Genomic DNA, 22,659 nt, shown 5'->3' with positions numbered 1-22,659 from the left:
CACAAAATGTCAGTGAGGAGAGGTAGGAACAGCTTAATAAGCAGGGGAAGAAAATTATTCTCAAACTCTTGCTCTTAAAAAAACAAAACACCTGCTTTCTCAAACAAGTCTCAGGAATGTGTCTTCCTCTTGTCCGCTTTTTTTTTTCCCCCAAATTCCCTAATTTCCCCTAGGGTACATGGCAAGTCTATCAAAGCATTAAAAATGTTTACCTTAAATGTAAAGAATTTTTTTTGAAATGTAAGCAAAGGAGTTCCAGAAAGTCAACTAGTCATCCATTCTGGACCTAATTAATTAGCCCTTGTCTGGCCTTCGTCTCTCATCACCATACTGAATTATTAGGATTTCCTCAGCAGTTCTCTGAAGACTCAGTGCTATATCAACAAAGTATAGTTAACATTAAATCCCAGCTCTACCATAAAATTTATTTAAAACAAGAGTGGGAAAATTTTTCCTACGAAGAACCAGATTAATAAAGATTTCAGGCAATTCAATCTGTCCCAAATATTTAACTCACTGTCATGTGAAAGCAGCTATAAACAATCTCTAAATAAATGAGTGTGACCATGTTCTAATAAAATGTCATTTATGGATACTAAAATCTGAATTTCATCAAGTTTCATGTGTCACAAAACGTCACTTTTTATTTCTTTCAACCATTTCAAGAATGTATAATACAACACAAGACCTTGCAAGAACAGACCACATTTGGCCTGCTGAGTAGCTGGCTGACCCCTGATCTGAAGTCGGTCATCGTATCTCTTCAACTCAGTGTCTTTGTTGATAAAAGAAAAAAAAAATGTTAATACATGAATTAAGGAAACAGTGTATTACTGCACAAGGAAAAGAAAACACGATTACATGAAAATTAAAAAGTTAACAGAATTATATCAATGCATTGATATTATGGTTTTTCTCATTGGTTAAAATGGTATGCACTAACCATAAGAGCAGTGACACTTAAAAAGCAGTATATTTAGGGGCTGGGGTTGTGGCTCAGTGGTAGAGTACTCGCCTAGCACATGCGAGGCCCTGGGTTCAATCCTCAGCACCATATAAAAATAAATAATAAAAATAAATAAAATAAAGGTATTGTGTCCAACTATAACTAAAAAATAAATAGATAAATATTTAAAAAACGGTATGGTAGGTCAATAAAAATTCAACCAAATGTAATAAGAGATATTCCTGTTCTTAATAAATTTATTGACTAATTGAAGGGAGAAGATATATAAACATAAGATAGCTAAGTAACAATATAAGACTGTTTATGACTGAACAATATAGGACAAATATATGCTTGGTCTCTGAGTAAAACCAAATGAGCTACAGAAAGGTAAGGGTGTCCCCCTGTGAATTGGAGTGGTCAAACGAAGAGGGGGTATTTAAACTGATTCTTGGTAAATAGCAATCAGTAAAAGAATTGGAGGATACTAAATTTTTTTAAAAATGCTGTTAAGAAGAAATGAGATAGCAAGGACTGAAGCAAGAAAAGTGATATTGAGGGAATTACACTATCAAAGTAGCAGGGGCAGGACAATTCAAGAGACCAAGCTAAAAGTCTGATCTCATAAAAACTTGAAATGAGGGAAAGTTATAAACTGAGGAGTCACAATAAACATGAATGGTAGAAAGAATAATCTGGTGACTATATGCAAGTTAAATGAAAATAGTTGAGATCAAATGCTCAGAAATTAGACATTAAAATATTGCCTAAAGTAGGTCAAAACACTGAAAATTACATGCATGATTTTCAAACCACTGGCACTCTTTCATGGTTTCTGTAACATAATCATATCCCCAAAGGTCTCATCCAAAAAACATCTAACATTATTTTACAGGTGCGTCTATTAACAACTCTTTACAGCACAGCAAATAGCCCAAACTGCTTTTAAATACCAAAGTAGGTGTTAAAGTCCGGAAAGAAAAAGGGCCAGAAGGTGAAAGAGGTGACCTCATCCTGGTCACACAACCCACTGTTTGCCTCTAACATCACCACCACCCACAAACAGCTGTTTAAAGATCTCCACAGCATCCCAAGAATTCTCCTTAGTAATTAGATAGGGGTTCTGAATTCAGATTGATAAACAATGACCTATTGAAATTAACCTGAAAATAAGTAGGATTTTATTAAAATATGGCCAGATTCTTCCAGAAGAAAATAAAACATTCAAACTAAAAGGAAATACATATCCAAGCATATAAAAGTAGAATAATAAACAATACCTTAAATATGAATTAAAAACTAAGAAAGTGAGAATGGAAGCCTAACAAAGTATTTAAATATTCCAAAATCCTATCATAAAATTAGATCCTAAGATGTATGACAGTAAAGTAGCCCAACACAGTTGTCATCTGTTTTTAAAAATATATTTGATGATGATGAGTTGTGGTCACACTGTGCTATCCAGGCTGGTCTCGAACTGGGCTCAAGCAATCCTAAATAGCAGGAACTATAGGTATGACCACTGGGCGCAGCAGCTGTCCTATTTTAATTACTTATTTTGCATTCCCAAGATTACTTAACTATAAGCTTGTCTGACAAAACCAAACCCTACACAGGCTATATCACCAATATCCTAAGAAAAGAGAAAAATGTATTTATTGATAGTGCAGGCATCAATACTTACATGAGTCACTGACCTAAAGGCAAATAATCTAAAGAAAATTGTTCCATCTCCCTTCATTATAAGCTTCATGAAAGCAAGGATGTTTGTTTTGTTCACTGATACATCCCCAATATGAAAACAATGCCTGCCATGTAGGATTTGCTGAATAAATATTTGTTAAATTATTAGATTTTCTATCTAGGAACTATCTAGTTAATTTTAGCCACCAAAAAGCTATCAATAGATATTACAGGTTGAATACCCAAAATGCTTGAGACCAGAGAAGCATTTCTGATTTGGGAGTTTTTCTCATTTAGGAATATTTATATAGACTTTACCAACTGAACATCCTTAATCCAAAAATCTAAAATACTCCAAAATCCAAAACTTTGCGCTCTGTAAACTAAAAAGTTTCGGATTGTGGAACACACTGGATTTTTAGATGCTGTACTATAATCTCACCCTGCTCCCTCCCCCCACAAAAAATGGTTATAACAATAGTTTCAGTTTTACTCAATCTATTTAACAGTTACCCTGGTGGGTGCTCTTTTTTTTAACTGAAATTATGTTGTTGTGGAGGGTGGGGATATAGCACAGTGGTAGAGAGGGCTTGCCTTTGTTTGAGGCTTTGGGTTCAATTCCCAGCACATCAAAAAAAGAAATGAAATTGGTCCTTAGGAAATTATTGTAGTTAATTTATGTAAAATGTCTGACATAGTTCCTAAAATCATAGCTTAATAAATAGTATAGCCCTTGCTTTGTTTCCCCTTTTCAATAAGTTATCCATATAAATAAAATTTCTTAAAATGTGGTCCACAAATTATGATTATTGATGATTATCTCCTAAAGCAAATATACCACAGATCACAAGACTCAAAACTTAACTGAGGGCTGGGGATGTGGCTCAAGCAGTAGCGCGCTCACCTGGCACGCGTGGGGCTCTGGGTTCGATCCTCAGCACCACATAAAAATAAAGATGTTGTGTCCACCAAAAACTAAAAAATAAATATTAAAAAATTCTCTCTCTCAAAAAAAAAAACAACTGAGAAAAAACAAATATAAAAAACAGCCTCTTATAAACAGGTAACAGAGGATCAAAGCCATCAAGTTCATCACCTTAAATTAGAATGATATCAGAAAGGCAAGGCTGATGATGGCCCTTCTACAGGTTAAAAACTGCAATGGATTTTAAGCTTTGTTTTCTTGGGATGCACATTATGTAGTCATCCAAATCTTTCTTGGAGTGCCAGGGGTTAGTTTCTCAATCATTCCATAAATTTCATCTGGTTTATAACTGGTGGAACAAACTTAAAAAATAAAGACTCTAGTAGCTACTTTTGAAGTTAAAAAACAAAAAACAAAACAAAAAACTGCAACGGAAGTGAACTCTATAGCTAGTTTGTCACTTCCTCAGGTGTTCAGGAATGGAGGGATGGGAAGTAAATGTTCCTCTAAACTACTTCCAACAGCTAAGAGGAACATTGTGACCTGACCTCTATTTTTCTGCTTCAACTCCAAACAAGAACATGAGTTTAAAGAAAAGCTCAATGTCAGAGGTCTAAGGTAAACATCCATGTTCCCAAAGTTTTTTTAAAAAAAATTCTTACCAACACAATTCTTACTACTCTATATTTTTAAAGTCTACATTACAAACCCATAAGGACTTTGTTTATAGCTGGAAAAGTATTGAGCACATACCAAGCATTCAACAAATATTTCCTAAATAAATATTCCCTGAATTCCCCACAGAACTACAAGCCTCATGAGAGCAGGGATTTTGAGTGTCTCATTCACTAACTTTCCACTGTGCTTGCACAGATGTGATCCACAGAAGCTAATAAAAACTTACCTTGTGAATGAAAATATTTAAGATCAGGAATCTCAAAAAAGTAAGGTATATATCACTCAAACTCATAATCTTAGCTCTATTACAGAAGCCTTAATAAACCAAGGTAAGGAGTTGGACAATGTACAAGTTTCAGTGTGCATATAATCATAAAACCCCATTCACAAACTTGATTCTCAAAAAATAAAAAGGAAAACGTTCATTGTCTTTCAGGTCATACCTCTTTATTCTAAAACTTTGTTTTCTCAATAAAGCAAATCCACATTAGATCCTAAAAATTGAGAAAGCATTGCTTGTGCCACAAACATTATCTACATCAATCATAACTAGAGAGGATTAAAGAAATAAGAGTAATGCCAAGAGGTACTAAAAGCAGTCAAAAGCTATGCCAACTAAACCAAAACAGGATGTCCTTATCAAAATAAAACAAAAACTCCCACTCACTCATCAATTACGACACTCTCCTAGAACAAATGTCTCAAAGAAAAATGCAAAGAAATTTTGTCATTTGCTCTGACATTCACTTAAAGATATGCAGATTGTGACTTAAAGATTAGCAAAAGACGGTCATTTCAAAATCAGTATGTAGAAGTAAAAAATGATTAAAGAAAAATGTCTGATATTAATACTACTGAATAGCTGTTTTAAAATAGAAAATAATCTCAACTTTTAGAAAGTCATCATCAATTTTGGAATAGCAGAAAAAGTGCATTCTCTGTTTTGGTGGTGGTGTTGGGAATCAAACCCAGGGTAATGCTCTATCACTGAAGCTATATCCCCAAGCCTGAGAAAATGTTTAAAAGGGGGGAAAAATGCTTTCTTATGGAATATGGCAAACATAATTCAGGATAGTTTGACTCTCTAATAAACACCTTGCTGATAAAGTGATTTATCTGATAATCTTAAAAATATGGATAGCAAAAATGATCCAAATTTTTTTTTAAATGTGTGTATATTTACACACACCATCAAGTTTGTGAACTAAAAGCTCATGCATCTTATTAAGGACCTCACTCAGAAGTCAATTAATATGTAAGAAAATGGATACAATTTGAGAGTATTATGTTGAACAAAATAAACCAGGTTCAAAAAGTCAAGGGTCACATGTTTTCTCTCATACGTGGAAAATAGAGACAATAAAGGAAAAAAAGGCAGGAGAGGGAATCTCATGAAAATAGAAGATCAACAGAGCAGAGGAAGAGGATTGGGGGGAAGGTTTACTGGGGAATTAAACTGACCAAATTATATTATACAAATATACAACAAAGCCCACTATTATATAGAATCATAATGTACCAATAAAAATTTGAAGTCAATTATTTTATTCTGAAGAACATGTGGTATTCTGTTACTCATATTATAAATATCTATGGACTGAGGCTGTAGCTCAGTGGTAAAGTGTTTGCCAGGCATGTGTGGAAGCATTGGGTTCAATCCTCAGCACCACATAAAAATGAATAAAGATACTGTGTGTTCACCTACAACTAAATAAATATTTTAAATAAATAAATAATAAAAATAATATCTGCAATATTTATTAAGTATGAACCTGCAATTTAAATAGTCACTGGCCATGATTTTGGGTTCAGAATGACCTTTATGTAAATCAAACAAGCTTTGTTAAGTGGTTTCCCAGCCTATAGGAGGTTTAAAATAGGAAATTAGAAAGGTGGTGGTGGGGGGGAGTTGGACTAGAAACACTAACTGAAAAGAAGCAATGAATAACCATAGAGCATTGAATACCACTTTTATGCTGAAAGAGACAACTTCTTGAAGAAATAAACAATTGCAGCATTAGAGCAGGAAATGCTAAAAGATAAATTTTGGAACTTTTTTCATATCAGAAAGCAAAGAAGACTGGGGCTGCGGTTGTGGCTCAGCAGTAGAGCACTCACCTAGCACCCTGGGTTTGATTCTCATCACCACATAAAAATAAATAAGTAAAATAAAGGTATTGTGTCCAACTACAACTACAACTAATTTTAAAAAAAAGAAAGAAAGAAACGAAGACCACTAAGGTCAGAATTCAGGAGCCAATTTGAAGATGCTCCAAAAGGCCAAAATTAGGAAAATCTGAGCATCAAAAATAACAATAAGTATGGCAGGCTAATATATAGTAAATATAGAAAAATCCTTGAGTTTTAATTTAAAGGATTTACAGAAGGCAAAGAAATTTATACAATAACACCAAAGGATATATATAATCAGCACTAGGTTAACTGTATAGAACAAAAAGATACAGTTTCCTTACTGTGCAAAGGGAAAAAGAAAAGGGACAGGGAATACACAAATAAGAGGTTTAAAAGATATAGCAGAACCAGGTGTGGTGGCACACACCTGTAATCTCAGTTATTCAGGAAGCAAGAGGAATGCAAATTTCAGGCCAGCTTGGGAAATTGAGTGAGATCCTGTCTCAAAACAAAAAATAAAAAACTCTGGGGATGTAGCTCAGGTGTAGGTATGTCACTGGGTTCAATCTCCCATACCACCAAAAAAAAAAAAAAAGAAAGAGACAGACACACACACACACACACACTAACTGACCCAGCATGAAAGTTCACATTTGTAATCCCAGATACTTGAGAGGTTGAGGCAAAAGGATTACAAATTAGAGACCTTAGTGAAACTCTGTCTCAAAGAAATAAAATTTTTAAAAAGGGCTGGGCACAGTGGTACATACCTGTAATCCCAGCAGCTCAGGAAGCTTAGGCAGAAGGATTACAAATTCAAGGCCAACTCCAGCAACTTAACCAAGCCCTAAATTACTTAATGAGACCCTGTCTTAAAATAAAAAATAGGACTAGGGATGTAGCTCAGTGGTACAGCACTTTCCCAGCATGCAGGAATCTTTCAGTTCAAGCCCTAATAATCAGAGGAAAAAAAGGGAGAGAAACACAGCAATCAAAAGCAATGTATGGATCTTATATAAATTCTGTTTTAAACACACCACTGTAAACTGAGACTTAAGAGATAATCACAGAAATCTGACTGAATATTTGTCATCAGGAAATTACTATCAAATTTTAGGCCTGATAGTAAAAAAAAAAAGAAAAACTCAATTGAAATTTTAAAACAAAGTAAGCAAAAAGAAGAAAGAATAAAGACACTGACCCTAAGTGACAAGGAAGATTATTAAACTGTCTAGTTATAATTTAACTGTCTTAGAATCATTTGTATATGGAGTGTATAGCCCCCACATAAACAGTTCTTGAAAGGAGCATTGTATTACAGCAAGAATAATGTCTAATGCTCATAATTAACCACTATCAGTCATCAGAAATAACTTAAATTGTATTCTACACACAAAACTTAAGATGACCAGACGTCCAAATAACAGAATACAATGCACTGAAGTTTATATTCATACTTGCTAAAGAAAGATAGTCACAATACTTTTAAGTGGAAAACCATGGGTACTTTTGTTGCTTAAATATATTTTCACACACATCTAACCATACCTTGCTCAAAGATAATTGTTGACTGCTTATAAATATAGAAACAAGATAGTAAGAAATATGATCCTGAATGATGCCTTCCCATCAACAGTAGATACCTTCATCATGGTATAAAATACTATGCAGTTACAAAATTGTTAAAATAGAGAACCATAAAATATTTTTGCTAATTCAAAATAACAATTCACCTGCACCTTATTTAAAATTATATGAAATATATATGCATATTGATATGGGCTGAATTGTATCCCACCAAAATTCATATATTGAAGTCCTAATCCATAGTATTTCAGAATATGACTGTATTTGGAGATAAGACCTTTTAAAAAGGTAATTAGTTAAAACAAGGTCATATGGGTGGGTCCTAATTCAACATGATTAGTGTCCTTCAAAGAGGAGGTAATTTGAATATATACAAAGACATCAGGGATGTGCTTCCACAGAAAAAAAAGACCATGTGAGACTGGCTATCTGCAAGCTAGGGAGAGAGACTTCCAAAGAAAGAAATCTGTCTACACCTTGATTTTGGATCTCTATCTTCCAGAACTGTGAGAAAATTAATTTCTGTTGTTTGAGTCACCCCGTCTATTATAACTTAGTATGATAGCTCTAGCAAACACTTGTAAATAAGATTTAGAAAATAATACAAAGTGAAATGCTTGTGTTATCTGAAATGTTTTATCAACTTTTTTAATTAAAAAAATTGCCTAGTTCCTACACACACACACACACACACACACACACAGTGCAGTCCCAAAGCCATTAAGTGGGGCTGGGCAAGACAGGTGTATAAAGAGGTCATTCTGGCAAAAGAGCAGCCTAGCATGAAGTGCTAAAGCCCAGCACAGGGTGTCAACACCCAAGTTGATGAGAAAAGAACAAGGCATATGATGCTATAGCCCAAGAGGCACAAGGACTTCTGCACAAAACAAGGGAGCAGCCCAGCACAAGGAGTCAAAACCTGAGCAAGAAAAGAAACAGGAGGAAGAAGATTGATTACATGCTTGGGGGGGTGCAGGGGAGATCATCACATAAATAAATATGTTACACATAATGAAAGCCAGGGTTGCAGAGGTATTTACAAATAATGGGGCTATAGCTCAGCAGCAGAGCGCATTTCTAGCACAAGCAAGGACTTAGGTTCAATCCCCAGAACCTCAAAAATAAATAGAGAAAACTAAAATGAACCCTGTGCTGCTGTAACAATAAATGAAGAAATGAATACATCTATTTACCTCTACCCACATATGCACATACTTATATTCCCTAGTTTTGACTACTGTGAAAGAACTCTGATAGCAATAAACAGAACTAGTACATAGAAGCCTGAATTTTAACTGTCATTCTCCACTAAAAGAATGAGAGCTCCTTCAGAAAATGGCTTATTTCAGGATGGAGCAGGGAGAATATTAAGATAAACTTGAATCGTCTTAGCATCAGAAAGCAAGAAAATCCTCAGAGTTTTAAACAGAAGCTAGCTTGAAGGGGTACCTGCTGGTCAAAATGGGGCCAATCTGAACATCAAAACAAAACAAAAATTAAAAATGGAATACCAGAATCCATAGACATAAATAAATCAAGCTGGGCACAATGGCACATGCCTATAATCCCAGAGACTAGGGATGCTGAGGCAGGATGATAATAAGTTCCAGACAAACCTCAGCAATTTAATAAGATCCTGTCTCAAAATAAAAAAATAAAAAGTTAGGGATGTGGTAAAGCATCCCTGAGCTCAAGCCCAATCACCCCCACACAAAAGCCAAGTCATACATAAATCAATAAATTGAAGGTCTGATGAGAAACAGAATATTTACATAGTTTAAAAACAAAAACCTCCTACAAAATACTTACGAACTATAAAGTTAAAAAAAAAAAAAAAAAGAAAAGTAATTTTTATAGTGGAAAGGCCTGGCAGAGACCCATCTTAATCAAATGATCAAAATAGACTTTATGAGTAATTAAAGAAATAAAAATTGTGTGTCACCTGAAAGCAATGTCACAAATACAGCTTCAATTCTGTGGAGTTTCTGCCAAGATGCGTAACTTGAATCTAATCAGGAAGAAACATCAAATACAGGACACTCTACAAAACAACAGGTCTGTAATATTGTCAAGGTCATGAAATAGACAGAAAGACTCAGAAACTGTTTCAGATTGAAGGAGACTAAAGAGACATGAAAACTAAATACTAGGGGCTGGGGTAATAGCTCATGGAAGGCACTGGGTTCAATCCTCAGCACCACATAAAAACAAATAAATAAAAGAAAGATATTGTGTCCAACTACAACTAAAAAAATTTTTTATTTAATTTAAAAAAACTAAATAGTACATGTAATTTTGAACTGAACCTTTTGTTTTAAAAAGAGGAGAGATACCATATTAAAACAATGAAATTGGAATGGATCTGAGGACTTGGTAGACAGTAGCAATGTATCACTATTTTCCATTTTTGTTGGTTGTAGAATGGTTATGTAGGAGAATGGCCTTGTTTATAGAAAATAAACACTAAAATGTTGGGGAGTGACAGAGCATCAATTCAGCAACATTAATTCTGACTGTCAAGAATGCAAAGACAGGCATCCTAACTACCTCTCCAGCATAAGCAAACCTATGTCTACAGAAACCAAGTCATGCAATAAAGTAAATGAAACAAGATGACTATAAGTTAGGGACTGAGGCCCTCAGAGCATCCACTTAGTGGGTATGGGGACCATCTGGAATGTAAGCCCAGAGTGGCAAGATCATTTCATTTTTAAATAATTATCAAAAACACAGATTTTTCGTGAAATTTCCCAATTTTTAAAGTACTCAAAAGGGCCAAACAAAACAAGTCTGTCAGCTAAGTTTGAACCACAGCTGCCTCTGGCCCAGAGACATGTTTCTCAAACTGAGGCCTAGGGATAAAAGGAAGCCACATGATATATACATGGAACATATTCTTGGAGTCAGTTTCATCCCAAGGTTTTGTGCTAGAATTTTCTGAGAGATGGGATAGTTTCATATTTTAAAATGTTATACTATGGAGTATAGTGCAAAGGTCATATAGTTTTTAAAACTTTGTATTTGAAAATAATGTCAAGCTTACAGAATAGCCAGGAGAACAAGTAGAGCACAAAAAACATACTATATATAGCTTTTGCCAAATTCACCTACTGTTAACATTGTCTCATTTGCTTTGAATGCACCCTCTATATATATATATAGATACACATATGTACAAAACACATATGTTTTCCTGAACATTTGAAATTAAGTTACATACATCATGTCCCTTTCTCCCTAACAGCTTTAGTAGAAATAGTCTTATATCATTCCAGATTTGATATCAATTTCAGTAAATTAAACGATACAATACTTTAATCTACATATTCCAATTTTGCAAAATGGTCCAATAATATCCTTTATTGTATTTTTACCTCTAATTCACAATACAGTCTACAATCAGATATTGCATTTAGTTGTCATGTCTTTTTAGCCTACTTTGATTTGAAACTTTTCCAGTTTTTGTCTTTATATTAAAAAAAAAAAATACTGCTCCCCAATCTTTTTAAAAAAATTAAATGCTATCACTTGGAGTTCAAAGTTTCCCCATGATTATGTTAGACTATGCATCCATATCTGGAAAACAAGGGATATGTCCTTTTCACACCATCACATCCAGAGGCATGCAATGTCACTGGTGATATTTATTTTGATCATGAATTCAAGGTGCTGTCTGATTTCATCACTGTGTGTTTACTATTTCCCCCCTTGCAGGTAATAAGCAAAAAGTGGGGAGAAATTTAAGACCATGCAGATATCCTGCTCCACACCAAATACCTTCCTAGACTTAGCACCTGCTGACAATTTCTATCTACACCAATGCTTATTACACTGAGTTTTCTGGAATTACACAGATTTTAGAACTATACACATATTTCACTGCTAGTGATATTAACTATATTCTAATCACTATATTCAGATTCTTAAAACTTTTCAGACAGAGCACACAACTTATTTATCTTCTTCAGTTTGCTCATTCACACTTCAATATATGGGTCAACCTTCCTACTCACTCCCTCAAAGACAGAGATCAGCAACTAAAAATGTTTCTTTCATTAGATAGCCACATAAAGAAATGACTTTTATAAGGTGAACATATATAACTGAAATTTAAAAGTTTCATAAAACTTAATCAAGTGAAACAGATATTTTATATTCCATGTTTCTTCTTCTTTATCCTCAATTCTTTTTTCCTTTTTAATCAACCCGGGATTGAACCCAGGGGCGCTTAACCACTGAGCTACATCCCCAGATATTTTTTATATATTTTATGTAGAGACAAGAGTTCCACTGAGTTGCTTAGGGTCTCGCTCAGTTGCTGAGGCTAGCTTTGAACTCAAGATCCTCTTGCCTCAGCTTCCTGAGCTGCTAGGACTACAGGTACGGCCACTGCATCCAGCTCATTCTTTTTAATGTTAGTCTTGACCACTAATAAACTGATTTCAAAATCCATTAAGTTGTGTACGTTACTTGCATTTGAAAACACTACCCTAGAACCTGAGCACAGAATTCTTAATCAGATTCCCAACAAAGTTGGGGACATTTTCACTCATTTTAGGTGAAATAAGACGACAAAAAAGAAACTTAATAAGTTTAAATACTAAATATTTAAAGTAACTTTAAAATCTTTATTCTGAGATTGCATTATAATTTTCTGGTCTTCAAATGTCATTTCCATTATAAAATAATGTGTGAAAGAGAAGGCTGTTCAGTTACCAGCTATAAACTCACTAGTCCCCTAGTTTTTTTTTTACTGGATCGTGAAATCTCCACCACATGATCTCAGAAACATATGGGTTTCAACCATAGACAGGTTAATAACTTGGAAAATTATCAGGGAAATAAGAGTTATAATAAATTTCAGATTTGTAACAATTACTTCTACATTACAGCCATTAAAAAAAAAAAGTATTCTGTGATAGTGCTCTAGGACTTCTATGAAACGTTCAAATGGTGAATACTTAGAGATAGAAAGAAAGGAAAATACATAAGAGTTTCTTTCAGAAAGGAAATAATATTTCAGTTGGATCTTGAAGGGTAGTTAGTAGTCACTGGGATGAAAGCATAAACATGAGATGGGCCAACCAAATTTGGAAAACAAGATATAAGTCATTTAGGCCAGAAGCTTTAAGGAAAAAAAAAAAAAATTAGCAGAAGACTGGGGTTGTGGCTCAGTGGTACAGCACTTGCCTAGCATGTGTGAGGTCCTGGGTTCAATCCTCAGCATCACATATAAATAAATAAAATAAAGGTATTGTGTTTACAACTAAAAAAAAAAAAAAACATAGCAGAGAACTTGGAGAATGAGGCTTAGGTGTTTGAATTAATTTAGTCACTAGGCAATGAAGTGTGATCTGAGAGGATGAATGGCACAATCTAAGCACAGCTTTAGAAAAATTAAGGGCCCTGTAAAAAAATAAATAAGACAGGTGGAGATTCTTGAGGCTATCCAATAATGCATGCACAGAATAATAAGTATTTGACTATGATAGTGGAAAAAGAAAATAATGGATGAGAAAAGGTGGTAAGAATTGACAAGTGCTGGGAATATAGCTCAGCTGGTGGAGTGCTTGCCTCATATGCATAAGGCCCTAGGTTCAATCCCCAGTACCACACACATACAAAAAAAGAATTGGGCAAGTCTTAGAAGAGATTTTAATGTGGTAGGTAAAGATGGAAAGGAATCAAACATGGTTCGGAGATTTCAAGACTTGGTGATATAGTATTTTGTGTAAAATATAAGCAATACAACAATATACAACTTCAATGTGACATTTGTAAAACGGGCAAGCACCTAACATGTTCTCCATAACTTCAAAATCCACTGCTATCAGATATCTAAACACTCAACAACCAAGGAACCAGTTTGAATTTTAAGTTTTTCCTTTTACAAAATGACTAACATTTTTAAAAGCAGAAAAGCTTTATCAACAGAATAACTCTTAAAAAAAAAAACAACCTAATTACTGGGGCTGGGATTGTGGCTCAGCAGTAGAGTGCTCGCCTAGCACATGCGGGGCCCTGGGTTCGATCCTCAGCACCACATAAAAATAAATAAAAGGATTGTGTCTAGCTACAACTAAAAAATTAAAAAAAAAACAAAAACAAAAAACCTAATTACTTAAGAGCGAACCATTTTCTAAGGAAAAGAATCAGATTTAGAAGAGGAGTTCAAATTCAGATGTATTAGATAGGCTTCATGTACCACACTGGGTTATGCAGAGTTACTAAAAGAATAGGGAAAAGAATGTTGTAATCCATCAGAAAATACTGAGTTCAAATTTTTTAAAAAATGGTTAAGATCCGATGAAAAATCAGAAGGCAAAATTAGATCCATAGTATGATTTTAATATTAAAAATCTAGGCATAGGACAAGACTAACAGCAAGTACATTAATATATTAACATCAGTTACATACAAATAGGCCAGAAAAATGATCATTTATCTTTCTATTCTTCATCTTTTTGGGGAGGGGTATTGTTTTCGTTATTTAAAAATAACATGGGATTTAGTGGTTAAATGGTTGCCTAGCATGCACAATGCCCTGAGTTCAATTTTCAGTAATGCAAAAATAAAATAAAAAATGAACATGGATACAAATCCCAAAAATTAGTCCTCCTTCCAAAAAAAAAAAAAAAAGGCCAGGCATGGTGGCACACTCCTGCAATTCCAGTGAGTCAGGAGGCTAAGAAAGGAGGACCATAAGTTTGAGGACACCCTGGGTAACTTAGCAAGACCTTGTCTCAAAAATAAAAAAGGACTGAGGATTTGGCTCAGTTGTAGAGCTCCCCAAGATTCCACCCCCAGTAGCATTAAAAAAAAAATTGGATTCACACATACATACATACAAACACACACACACAGAGTCTGAATCTATTTTATCTATAAAAGAATAATTTGCTTCCTAAGTCAGAATGTAGAATAAATGGAAAATAAAAACTCTTCGTAAACTATGACACAATATGCAAAATTAAGGCATTAAAATAGTCTTAGACAGCTAAAACTATAAAGGAAGAGATAATATAGAAACATAGAAATATACAACAAGCCAGGCGTGGTGGTGCACACCTATAATCCCAGCAGCTCAGGAGGCTGAGAGGAGAATCTCAAGTTCAAAGCCAGCCTCAGCAACAGCGAGGTGCTAAGCATCTAAATAAAATACAAAATAGGGTTGGGGATGTGGCTCAGTGGTTGAGTGTCCCAAATTCAATCCCTGGTACATGGCCCCCACCCCCAAAAGAAATATACAACAGACTTAAGAAACTTACACTGAGATAATAATTGTTGAAGGAGACTATTTCCTTTAAAAAGACTTATGATTCATCTATATTTAAATCAAAATGTTTTTCTCAACTTTCTTATGAACAAATATTGAAGTTTTACATGTTATAGAAATGAATCCATAAATAGAGTGCTTTTTCTATGTTATCCTAAACATAAGACAGAAAAAGACCTAGTAATATTCTCTGGAATTGGGACTACCAAATAGAGTATTCCACTGCTTTTAAAAGCCAGGCTCTGAAGAGATAAAACTAGTTATCTCCAAATTTTCTCTCTCAGAAATTACTTGCTTGATACATAGTATAGCATTCTAAACAATTCTTCCCTTTACCCTCATTTCTGGTACTTTACTTATGCTTAAAAAACCCTAATACCTGCTCAAAACCAGGCAGTAAATTCCTTAAGGACAGGAAGCATTTATTTTACTTATTCTTTCATGAGGGACAACCAAGTTCAGTGCTGGTCCATATACAGTATTTTTTGGTTGTTGGTTGTTGTTTTGAGATGGGGTGGCACTATGTTGCCCAGGTTGGCCTCAAATTCTCAATCCTCACCTTTCAGCCCCCTGGGATTAGAGGCATGCAACGCCTTGCACAGCTCCAGATAGAGTGTTAATCCACATACATGTTGAAAAACATTCTAGCTAACTCATGTTACAGATGTTGTACTAACACTTCAGAATTACTATTCATGCCATGTTATGTAACTTAATGCTACACTGAGCTCTTTAAGGCAACCAATAACCTATCGAAAGTTGTTTTTTTTTTTTTTTTGCGAGCGGGGTGGGGCTGGGGGGGAGATACTGGGGGCTGAACTCAGGGCCCTCAACCACTGAGCCACATCCCTAGCCCTATTTTGTATTTTATTTAGAGACAGGGTCTCACTGTGTTGCTTAGTGCCTCACCCTTGCTGCGGCTGGCTTTGGGCTGGCTTTGAATTCGTGATCCTCCTGACTCAGCCTCAGGAGCCACTGGGATTACAGGAATGTGCCACTGCGCCCAGCCCAAACAATCTTATTATAAGAGAAATATTTCATATGAATACTTAAAGAATGCTTTAGAGTAGATTAATATTTTAAAAAATCAGCCATCCCAATAGTACCCGTCAGTAGTCCCAGCTATTGGAGAGGCTGAAGCAGGGGATGACCAGCCTGGGCAAAACAATGAGACTCTGTTTCCAAAAAGGGGGGGAAAAGAGGGTGGGGAAATAAAAGTTAAGAATTTTAAAATTATGCTTGGCATGATGGCGCAAGCCTATAATCTCAGCGACTCAGGAGGCTGAGGCAGGAGGATCGAAAGTTTGAGACTAGGCTCAACAACTTAGCAAGGCCCCGAGCAACTTAATAAGACTCTGTCTCAAAATAAAAAAATAAAAGGGCTGGGCCATGTGGCTCAGTGGTAAAGCACCCCTGGGTTCAATCCTCAAAATATTTTTTAAAATAATTTAAAAATTAAAAATCACATACTACATTGTTCCTTTAAGAAGGCTAGATTAGTAATGACAAATTATACTTCTAATATTGCAATATTTAAAAAACCACTTTCTTAAAACTGTTCCTAAATTGAAACACAATGCTGTTATTTGTTCATCTTTATACTCTGCACCCAAAATGTTGTTTCTTATCGATACCAATCCTATGGTTTTGTTTATTACAATTTTTCTTCGGGAAAAAAAAAAGGTTTTAATTTTGTTTTGTTTTTAACTTTTGAAGGCAGAAAAAATTAAAGCTGACATAGTTAAATTTATACTTTCTCTAAGTGCAAACACTAATTTCCAAGCTAATTCCAAGTCTTAATTAAAACCTTTATTACGAATGAGATGCTAAAAAGACCAAGTATGAAATAAACCCAACTTCTGCCTTTTGAAAAATCAATAATAAAAGCTGTATTGATAGTTTCCACTTTGCACATAGACCTGAAATTTAAAATGTATACTATGTAGACGTGTGTGTGTGTGTGTGTGTGTTGTCATTTGTAAACAACGCATCAATATAATTTTGGGTAAATTTTAAAATAATTGTTTCTAAGATGGGTATGGTAGTGCACACTTGTAATCCCAGTGACTTGGGAGGCTGAGGCAGGAGGATCGCAAGTTTGAGGCCTGTCTCAAAATAGTTAGACGCTGTCTCAAAATAAAAAAATAAGAAGGCATAGGGAGCATCCCAGTGGCAGAGTGCCCAGTGTTCAATCCCCGGTACTGCAACAGTACTAGTAGTAGCTGTAGTACTAGTAGTAATTGTTGTTTCCAAAGTACTTCCTTTTTTAATTACCCTAACTCATGTACCAAAAGATAGTGTATCTAAGGAAAATTACAGAGTATAAACACCTGTTAACCACACTGCCTGAAAGTCATCAGCTGTTCAGATTAAAAGCATCCTTTGCAGCAGGGTGCACACCTTTACTCCCAGCAGTTTGGGAGGCTGAGGTAAGAAGATGAAGAGTTCAAAGTCAGCCTCAGTAACTTAGGGAGGTTCTAAGCAACTTAGCAAGAAGACCCTTTTTATACAGTATTTAACTTCAATGTAACATTTATAAAATGGCCAATCACCAAATATTTTTGTTTTCAAAACTCACTACATAGTTTTAATCACCATCAGATACACATATCTGTTTGCCTTTTCACTCATCAAACAAGCACACCGTTTGAATTTTAAGTGTCTCTGCTTTACAAGATGATCAGCATAGGAGTCACTTAAATAATCAGCTTTCCTGAATCATTCTGTTTATAAAGCACTCAACTGTTCTGCTTATAAAAATGTAGTTTTCTCACAATTTTTCAAGAACCCTCTAGTAGTATGTAAAAGGGACACACACATTAATAAATTGAAAGCATAATAAATGCTTTCCATACTTGCTACCCCAGAAGAACTTCACATTTTGAGTTCTTCTTTAGTTAAAAAAAAAAAAAAAGTTTTAAACATCTCTTAAAGCACAAGTGCTTGCCTTTATATTAATGGCTCTCTTGATGATAAAATAAAGATCAATGTAACTCTAAGCTCCAGGCTAATGAACTGCAGGGAACAGAAACAAGCAATTTGGCAAGAGTTGAGCAAAGAGCTCTGTTTAAAGGCTACCAGTAAAATATACCAGCACCACCCCTCCCCCACTCCCAACCCTTTAAGGTTTCAATTAAGATGGGGCCTAGTTTTACTCTTAGGAGGACAAAAAGAGAAAGCAGAGCTCCTGCTGAGAAGTATCTTCATCAGGAGCAGCTCTAGAAATACTGCCAGGAACCATTTCCTTCCCTCTCTGCTGACATAGGTTCCTCTCTTTAGAAACAGGCATTATCTCCCCTGTTCCTGATCAACACCATTATCTAAAGAAAGGAAGTCTCATCACATACTACCCGAAAGATAGCATGGAATGAATTATTCTTCTTCATCATCATCATCATCATTATCATCCAACATTAGTATGGGCTATAATGCTCTATAACAATGGGATTTATTTTCACCTGTCAGTCCCTCCTGGATTAGTTAAGAAGGGATAAACTAACTTAATAAGGCATATACACTACTTCAAAATATATCTAAGTGCTCTAATTGGTAAGAAAGACTTTCAAAACGCTCACTGAAGAAGCTCTCCAGAATTCTTCAAAATCAACAGAGGTGAAGTACAAATAAGTAGAGATCTCATAATGAGTACAAACTGAGGAGCCAAACCATACAGAGATTACCACAGGCCCAAAACAGCCTTCAAAAGATACCTAATATTAGCCCTAGTATTATGATCACATCCTTAGTGGACATATAGGACAAACAAGTCTTTCAGTTCAATATGAACTAATTAATAAACTCAGCCACGAGGCTGAAAAAGAACCAGTGAAAAGTTGATCTCTCTCTAACAGGAGCCCAAGAATGGAACAACTTCATAGGTAAGGAATTGTAAGACATCAAAGGTTAGAAGGGACAACAGGTGCTTTTAGGAAGGAAAAACTAGCACTTAGTTGCCTCCTCTATTTTAGGACTTCCACTCTCAAAACAACCTTATAACAATGCTTTTTTTCCTTCCTATGATAGGGCAAAAATTATGGGTCTTACTATGTAATAACTACATTGCTCTTTTACTTATTTACTTTAGATTCTTAAAATCCATCTAATCCCAACCTGTGTGGACAGATTAAAGTATGGCCTGTTGCCAGACTGTTCACTGATCTATGAACATTAACCAACTAAGGATTTATTATCAAGAAATGCAAAAGAAAGTCATCTGAGTACATGCTACCTCTATGTACAATACTCAAAATACAAATCCAGCAGCAGGTATCACATAACTGCAATATCAGCCAAAGTAGAAACTGTTTCTCTCACCACCATTAACAGTTGAACTCAATCTTTACAGTAACCAGATTCCAATGGCCTCAAAGAATAGTAATTCCAGACACAGGTATGGGGCACTGAGTATCAGCCTGGAATTCTGATTCCCCTAGCCAGTTACAACATTACTACCTTTAATCGGGTGAAAGGGAACACTGAAAAGATACTGCAACCTACTTAATAACTCCTTCCCTTTCTCCATTCCACAAAGACAACATATTCCAAAAATGGAGAATCCTTTCTTTCCCGACAGAGGCCCCCTTTCCTATGGATTCATTGGGCAGGATTACTTCTCCCCAGCATGAATATAGAGCCAAGAAACACTTCTGCTTTCACTCTTAAAGAGGGTCCCCCAACACAAATGCACCTCTTCCTTTCTTGTATTAAGCAATGATGCTTCAGTGCTCGAGGTCTCTCTACCACTGACTGCAAAATATGCAGAGAAGTGGAGACAGTGAAAGGAAGTTGTCACTTACTAAGGGACACTTAAAAGAAGCCTCCAAATTTGAAATGAAGACTGGGGGGTACCCACTTCCAGAAGCGGAATTGGGGGCGGGGGGGTCTCTACCATAAAAGGGAGCCTCTGCGTGGGGAAGGGCAGTCTCCATCCTGAAAGAGTGCGCGGTATGTGGAAAGGAGGAATGTTGCACCCTGAAGAGGGGTCTGGATTTTCAGAAGGGGTGTCCCACGGTTGTTGGGGGGAGCAGTGAAAGCATGATGGGTGTACCAGCTATTGGGGCCTCTGTGAAGGGAAAGGGTTCCCACTTTTGGAGAAGGGCCCTGTATTGAAGGGGGCTCTGGGAAGAAAGGAGGGTCTGGCTCGTAGGAGGGCTGGGCATGGGGGAGGGGCTCTCCGTCCGCCAGAGTCCGAGGAGGGGCGGCAGCCTCGAGGGGAACATGTGCAGTGGAACTGCTGCCTCCCCGAGGGGCAGGGCGGAGAGCAGGGCCTGGGCTGTGCGTGGAAGGAACAAGGTTCCCACCCTTCGCAGAAGAGGCAAGACTCCCCAGCCGTACTCACCCAGGCTGCCGGCGAAACCGTCCATCTTGCGGGGAAAGCGCCGGGCTCCGGGCTCAGCGGGGCGGGCACTTCATTCAGCGAACCAACAGACTGGCCGCCGCTGAGCCTGACCCACTCGCTCTCCAAGTCGACCGGCGCGGCTCCCGGCCCCCGCTTCCGTCGTCCGTCCGTCCGTCCGCCCTGGGCCAGTCAGTCACGGCCACCCGGGCCACTTCCCCAGTCAGGTTGAGAGCCGCGCCGCTCCGCCGCCTGCCCGGCCTCCCTCTCAGGCAGCAGCCTAGAGCGCGGAGCCCCGCCCCCGCGCCCGCGCGCAGCGGTAGCTCCGCCCCCGCGCACGCCGTCACGCTTCCGACTCCGCCTCCCACGTGACGGTAAGGAGGCGAGGTCTTGCCAGCCCCGCCCCTCACCTTGCCCGGCCTCCGCGTCCCTCAGGCTCGCCCTCGGCGTGTGGTTGCGCTTGCGTGTTGGGCCTGCGAAGGGACTAGGACCTACGTCTTGAAGCTGGATCCTTGAGAGATTGGGGTGGTAAAGGTTAGCCTCCGGCCTAGGAAACTCAGGTGCATCGAGAGACTCTCGCCCTCACAGTTGTTGGGGAGTCCGGGGACTCAAGTCTGGTGTCCTTCTGACAGGGGGGTGTGTCCTACAAAGACGCTAAAAAGGCAGCAAAGTGAGAGGAAGAATCCCTCCTTCCTTCGTTCCCCTCTTTCCTAGTCCAGTGAGGGATAAATGGGGGCGAGGCGTCCTGACCAGCCCCAGGCCACTACTGCCACAGCTGCAGGTCCCTGCACAGATCAGAAGCAAAGAATGTCAGTGCTGGATGGGACCCAAGTTTCATCTTGCCCAACCTCTTCTTATGAGGAAGGACACCGAGCCTTAGAAAGAATGCGACTGCCCGAGGTCGTGGAGCCTTGTGGAAGTAAAGCTTAGAACCCAGGCTTCCTTACTCCCCCTGGTGTTCTTTCTACCAAGGGTGCAAAGCGAATCTTTTATGGTAGATCATAAGAGTGATTGTCTATGATCAATATGGCTTATTTCAAATGAAGTAAGCCTGAGTTCTAAGCTCAATTCCATCTGACTCACGGGGCAAGTGTCAAATCACCTAATTTATTTAGGCCTCACTTTATTCATTTGCAAATTCGAGGGTGAACTTGTACCCAAAACACATAAGCATGCCATGCATTCATCTTCCTCCTTATGCCCTTAACCCTATTGCCCTTCCTTCCAGAGACCTTCCCTTAATTTGTGAAAACCCTTTTGTGACTTGGTGCGCAAATTAGAGTAATAAAGTGGAGAACTTTAAGATGCTCAGGAACTAAATAGGTTATGCAATAATAAAGAGCTGAGTTAGAATAAGAAAGTAATTTTATGTTGTTTATTTGTTTTTTTGCTACAGGGGTTGAACCCAGGGACACTTTACCACTGAGCCACACCACCAGCCACCACCCCACTTTTTGAGATTAGGGTCTTGCTAAATTGCTTAGGGCCTTGCTAAATTGCTGAGGCTTGAACCTGCAATCCTCCTGCCTTAGCCTCCTGAGCCACTGGGATTATAGGCATGTGCAACCACACCCAACTAAGAGAGTCATTTTAGAGAAAGCTGCAGGAGAGGACAGGCTGAAGTGGGGAGATGAGAAATGTGAGGCAGCAAATATCAAGATGAGAGGGACTTAAAAGAATTAAAAAGATGAAAGAATTGTTAAACATTTTTTGCAGTATACTTCTCCCCTTTTGTTCCTCTTCAGAAATTCTCCCAAAACCACACATAGTGGCACATACCTGTAATCCAGGAGTGAGGAGCCGGAAGTGGGAGAACTAAAAATTGGAGGCCAGCCTCAGCAATTTAGCAGGATGCTGTCTCAAAAAAGTAAAAAGGGCTGGTGATACAACTCAGTAGTTTAAAAAAAAAAAATCTTCCCTAAAGATCCAAATGACTCAAATTGTACTGTTATATTGTACACATGCACAAATATGTAACAAGAAATTCCACCATCATGTACAACTATAAACTTATTGGGACCTCAGGCACTTCATATGCTTTACCCCTTTTCAACATCACAGCAAATATATGAGATCAATGCTATAAAAAATATGGA

At 37.2% G+C, this 22,659-nt stretch overlaps 1 protein-coding gene across 4 annotated transcripts in view; it reads right to left on the bottom strand.

Moving 5' to 3' along the window:
• Positions 1-20,825, bottom strand: part of Eml4 (EMAP like 4) — a 140,444-nt gene extending 119,619 nt beyond the window's left edge. For all 4 annotated transcript variants that reach the window (XM_027934319.2, XM_027934318.2, XM_071601524.1 and 1 more), the window contains exon 1: positions 20,567-20,825. In XM_027934319.2, the coding sequence (XP_027790120.2) occupies positions 20,567-20,591 (25 nt within the window). In that variant the 5' untranslated portion in view covers positions 20,592-20,825. The remainder of the gene's footprint in view (positions 1-20,566) is intronic.
• Positions 20,826-22,659: the final 1,834 nt, after the last annotated feature.

This window comes from Marmota flaviventris, chromosome 14, assembly GCF_047511675.1.
Source record: "Marmota flaviventris isolate mMarFla1 chromosome 14, mMarFla1.hap1, whole genome shotgun sequence".
Lineage (NCBI taxonomy): Eukaryota > Metazoa > Chordata > Mammalia > Rodentia > Sciuridae > Marmota > Marmota flaviventris.
Note: the sequence above shows the minus strand (reverse complement) of the source record. Positions and strands in the feature narration are given on the sequence as shown.